Genomic DNA, 5,186 nt, shown 5'->3' on the forward strand with positions numbered 1-5,186 from the left:
AACGGGAGTGATGACCAATATTGTCTCCCTGAACTTATCAAATACTTCTCAACAGTTAGAGTGCCATATTACTACTAACACTGATATTAACACTACTAACACTGATATTAACAGTACTAACACTGATATTAACACTACTAATACTAACATCAACAGTATAGTTAATGCATCCTGGTATAGAGACAATGGTAATGGGAACAGACTAGTATCAGACAATGAAGGAGTATCTATACTACCCATTGTGTCTGTTACTAATACATCATTCATTAGTACACTGAGGTTTAATCCAATAACATTGTCAACTCCAGTATCAACACTTGGTAATTACACTTGTGTAGCATGGATAGGAAATCAATCAGTTAGAAAAAAAAAATCAAAAAATGTACAAGTTTTGATGAAAAGTAAGTATTATATCATTAACTTATTTTATTTATTTTGTTTTATAGTCAATAATTCTAGAGATACTGTCAGTATGCCTGTATTGAATGAATATACAGCTGGTGACAGTTTTAATGTAGCTTGTATGATTACTGCTTATGAATTATCACCTTCTATTGCTACCAAGGGTACTGTTAATAGTATATACAATGACAGCATTATTAGGTCAGATGTATTTAACATTGGTGCCACTGGTAGTCACAAACCATCTTTAAACATTCCCTTCACTAATTTGAAATTATCACAATCAGGAAAATACATTTGTTCTTATACTCGCAGTATGAATAATTTATTTGTTCAACCAAGCGAATTGACATCAAATACTTCTGAACTAAATATTAAAAGTATGTGTTTACATTATTAGAGTGTAAGTAATTATTGGTTTTTATTTGTTACTATAGTTTCAACTAGCAACATCTCACTGGTTCGAAGTCCCAAAGAATCCTATTATAAAGTTAATAATAGTGTCATTCTTTCTTGCAAGGTTGCAGAACCTGACCCAACACTGGTTGATGTTGAAACTACTGCAATGGTTAAATGGGATTCTAGTAATAATATTTCACAGCAATATTCTGCTCACTCATACAATGAATATCTCAATCATACTCTTAATAATATAAAGCTATCTGATGCTGGAGAATACAATTGTACATATTATCTCAATAGTACTAATCCTTATATTATACCAAGTGATGTCAGGACAGAAGTAACTAATGTAACAATTAAAAGTGAGAGTTTTCTTTTTTTTTGTAAATATTTTTTTAATTTTTAGTTCCAAGTGGCATCAAAGCATCAATAACTCCATTAAAGTCACATTATAGTGTTGGTGATAGCATTGATCTTGTTTGCTCTGTCACTTATCCAGACTCTCCTCTTATTGATATTGACACTAATATGAACATGCAATGGCTCAATTCCTCTAATCACACTCTACACTCATATACTGGTATCAATAATAATACTGAACACACTATCAGTTACACTATCAATAATGTGTCATTATCTGATGCTGGAGAATATACTTGCCAGTATTATATATCAAGTACTAATAATTCATTTGTTCTACCCAGTGATAACATGAGAGCTTCAACTAATGTTTTCATTAAAAGTAAGTTATATGCACTGTGATGCTACAATCATTTTCATCCCCTCAGTTCCTAATGAGGAGATTCCAGTAATTTCTAATCAGTCTGTTTATGATGCTGGAGATGACATTACCCTCTCATGTTCAGTCACTTATACACGCTCTTCTTTCATTGATGTTGATACTAATTTAGCTCTACAATGGTTCAATTCATCTAATGACACTCTTAACTCCAGTACCATTATCAATAATAATAATGGACACACTCTTACCTACACTATTAGTAATGCAAGACTATCTGATGCTGGACAGTATACTTGTTCCTTCTTCATTAATAGTAGTAACCCTCATATAGTTAATAGCAATACTACCAGCAACTTCATCACAGTTAAAATCAAAAGTAAAAAAATTTGTTCATAAATTACTAAATTTTACAATAATTTTAACCTACAGTACCAAATGACACCACTCCATATATACTTGTTCATCCTTCCAAATCCTACTATAATGTTAATGATAACATTACTCTCTCTTGCATTATCCATTATCCTACTGATCACCTTATTGATGTTAATACTACTGTGAACATACAATGGCTAAATGATAGTCTAGACTCATATACTGAACTCAATGATCAAGACCAACACACTTTTAATTCCACTATCAGCAGTTTGAATCTAACTGATGCTGGAAACTATACTTGCTCCTTCTTTATTAGTGCACTAATGAACATTAACATTATACGCAGTGAAGCAAATGATAATTCCACAAGTATTAGAGTTAAAAGTAAGTATTGAAATGATAATCATCATTGACACCATTCCCTATTACTTTTTTAGTTCCTAAAGGTGAAAATCCCTCAGTTAATCAGTTAAAGTCTTACTATAGTGTTGGTGACAATATTACTCTAACTTGCTCTGCCACTTATCCTTCTTATATTGCTACTAATATGAACATGCAATGGCTCAATTCCTCTACTCACACTCTACACTCAAACACTAGTGTTAATACTAATACTAAACACACTATTAGCTACACTATCAATAATGTGTCATTATCTGATGCTAAAGAATATACTTGCCAGTTTAATATAAGTTCTAATAATTCATTTGTTCTAGACAGTGATTATGTCAATGATTCAATTAAAGTTTTCATTAAAAGTAATTTATTTGTATTGTGTTGCTATACTAATTATTCTTATTCTCTCAGTTCCTAATGACAAGATCCCAGTAATTAATCTCATTCCTGATCAGTCTGAGTATATTGCTGGTAGTGACATTACCCTCTCATGCTCTGTCACTTATCCATACTCTTCCTACATTGACGTTGATACTAATTTAACTCTACAATGGTTCAACTCTTCTAATCACACTCTTAACTCCAGTACCATTATCAATAATAATAATGGACACACTCTTACCTACACTATTAGTAATGCAAGACTATCTGATGCTGGACAGTATATTTGTTTCTTTTTTGTTAATGCAACAGTAAACAATGATGTCATACACAGTGAAACAACTTCTAGTGTTACAAATATTACTGTTATGCGTAAGTCATTACAGCTTTTATTTTACCTAAAATATTTCTATTAGTTTCTAGAGGTACAATTCCTTCTATAACTATTAGTCAAAATGATCCTCTATTTGGTGTCGGCAGTAATGCTATCTTGAGCTGTTCAGTTTACTATGCCTACTCCTCATTCATTGATGTTGATACAACAGTACACATTGAATGGAAGCATAATGGAGTGTTATTAGAATCAAAATCAACTAGAAATACATTCACTAATGTCAGCCTCGACTATCGTTTGAGTGATATCAATAATGAAGAATATACTTGTGAATCATATCTCAGTGCTACTGATGGTAATCCATTTATTATAAACAGTAGTATGACTAACAATACTATTATTGTTACAGGTTTGTCAATAATTAATTATTGATGTATTTGATCTATTTTATATTCTGTAGAGGCTTTAGCTGTACCAGTTGTGGTTGGTTTTATATTCTTTGGAATTATTCTTTTAGTAATAATTGGTGTGATTGCATTAATTATTTGGTAAGTCGTCTAATAATAGAATGTCATTAATGTTAATGATTATTATTTTAGTTGGTTGAAGATTCGAGGTCTAAAACCATCAGGTGTAAAAGAGAGTAAAGAATTGTATACATTCTCAAGAGAACTTACCAAAGAAGATACTGATATCACTGAGACCTATACACTAACTTTAACTGAAGGTTCTATATATGATAATATTCATAAGATTGTTTTCACCACCTTGCATGCATAGCTAGGTCCCACCCTCTAAGTATTTTTCAAATTGTGAGCATTTTTAAAATGAGCCAATTTTTCTTTAAAAGCAAAGGCTAAATTCCATGATTTTTTCTTAAAAATGGCTCCAAAATTACCCCAATTTTTTATTACATTTTCTGATATGTATTGATGTCCTTATGCTATGCAGAAAGTTTGAGCTGATTCTAAACTCAAATTTCAAGTTATGGCCATTTTTTTAATGAGCTAATTTTTGAAAAATACCCAAGGCTATAGCCCATGGTTTTTTCCAAAAAATGGCTCCAAAATCATCCCAAATTTTTATTACATTTTCTGATACATATTGATGTATTTATGCTGTGTAGAAAGTTTGAGCTAATTCTGACTTCAATTTTTCAAATTACGGCCATTTTAAGAAAACGCCAAAATTCTGAAAAATACCCAAGGCTATAGCCCAAAAATGGCTCCAAAATCACCTCAAATTTTTATTACATTTTCTGATACATATTGATGTACTTATGCTATGTAAAAAGTTTGAGCTGATTCTGAAAAATTTTTTTGAGTTTTGAGCACTTTTAAAAACGAGCCAATTTTAATCAGTATACTGAAATAATTTTTAATTCCTATAGAATTTCTCTATCAAAATGTTAAAGCTACTGCTAGCACTCACAAGAGGCCCATTAACAGTTTTCCTTCTTTTGTTAAAAGCTCAAAAAAAGAAATAGAAGATGAATATGAAGTGAGAATAACAATAATTGTATAATAATAACTGATACTTAACTTTAACATAATAGGACATTGAAACATTAGCTCCATCAAAATCTGACTCAATAGCTAAAAGTCATGCATTGAAGAACAGGTTTCAAAACATCAGCCCATGTGAGTTTATACCATTGCTTATAACATTATTATTATAATATATAATTGTCAAATATAATAGTTGATGATAATATTGTTCCATTGGTTGAAATCAAAGGACAAGAAGGCTCAAATTACATTAATGCTTCATATGTTTCTGTACGTTAATATTTTTTTAAATAAATATTGAACTTTAAACTTCCCATACAGGGATATTGTAGACACAGAGCTTACATTGCTACACAAGGTAAAGATCCATTACAAATAACTTGTTAATAATAATGCATACATAGGCCCCATACCAAGTACAGTAGTTGACTTTTGGAGGATGGTATGGGAATATAAACTACCAACTATTGTAATGCTAACACAATTAGTCGAAAAAGGAATTGTGAGTCCTTTATGTATTAATATAAAATTTAATTAAAATGTTTTTAAAGAATAAATGTGCTTGCTATTGGCCTGAAGATTTAAATAGTGAGCAAGACATTGGAGAAGGAATGAAACTAACATTGAAATCAGAGGAAGTGAA

General features: G+C 30.7%; 1 protein-coding gene across 1 annotated transcript in view; it reads left to right on the plus strand.

Moving 5' to 3' along the window:
* The window catches only part of LOC109581403 (titin-like), a 7,575-nt gene that overhangs the window by 816 nt on the left and 1,573 nt on the right, over positions 1 to 5,186 (plus strand). The window contains exons 3-19 of the mRNA XM_019995474.1: positions 115 to 401; positions 447 to 782; positions 840 to 1,166; positions 1,211 to 1,546; positions 1,593 to 1,922; positions 1,976 to 2,308; positions 2,362 to 2,682; positions 2,732 to 3,073; positions 3,118 to 3,444; positions 3,496 to 3,583; positions 3,635 to 3,762; positions 4,426 to 4,535; positions 4,591 to 4,675; positions 4,737 to 4,813; positions 4,865 to 4,901; positions 4,948 to 5,045; positions 5,095 to 5,181. Coding sequence (XP_019851033.1) covers positions 115 to 401; positions 447 to 782; positions 840 to 1,166; positions 1,211 to 1,546; positions 1,593 to 1,922; positions 1,976 to 2,308; positions 2,362 to 2,682; positions 2,732 to 3,073; positions 3,118 to 3,444; positions 3,496 to 3,583; positions 3,635 to 3,762; positions 4,426 to 4,535; positions 4,591 to 4,675; positions 4,737 to 4,813; positions 4,865 to 4,901; positions 4,948 to 5,045; positions 5,095 to 5,181 — 3,649 coding nt within the window. The remainder of the gene's footprint in view (positions 1 to 114; positions 402 to 446; positions 783 to 839; positions 1,167 to 1,210; positions 1,547 to 1,592; positions 1,923 to 1,975; positions 2,309 to 2,361; positions 2,683 to 2,731; positions 3,074 to 3,117; positions 3,445 to 3,495; positions 3,584 to 3,634; positions 3,763 to 4,425; positions 4,536 to 4,590; positions 4,676 to 4,736; positions 4,814 to 4,864; positions 4,902 to 4,947; positions 5,046 to 5,094; positions 5,182 to 5,186) is intronic.

The sequence above is a fragment of the Amphimedon queenslandica genome, unplaced genomic scaffold, assembly GCF_000090795.2.
Source record: "Amphimedon queenslandica unplaced genomic scaffold, v1.1 AMPQUscaffold_13441, whole genome shotgun sequence".
Classification (NCBI taxonomy): Eukaryota; Metazoa; Porifera; class Demospongiae; order Haplosclerida; family Niphatidae; genus Amphimedon; species Amphimedon queenslandica.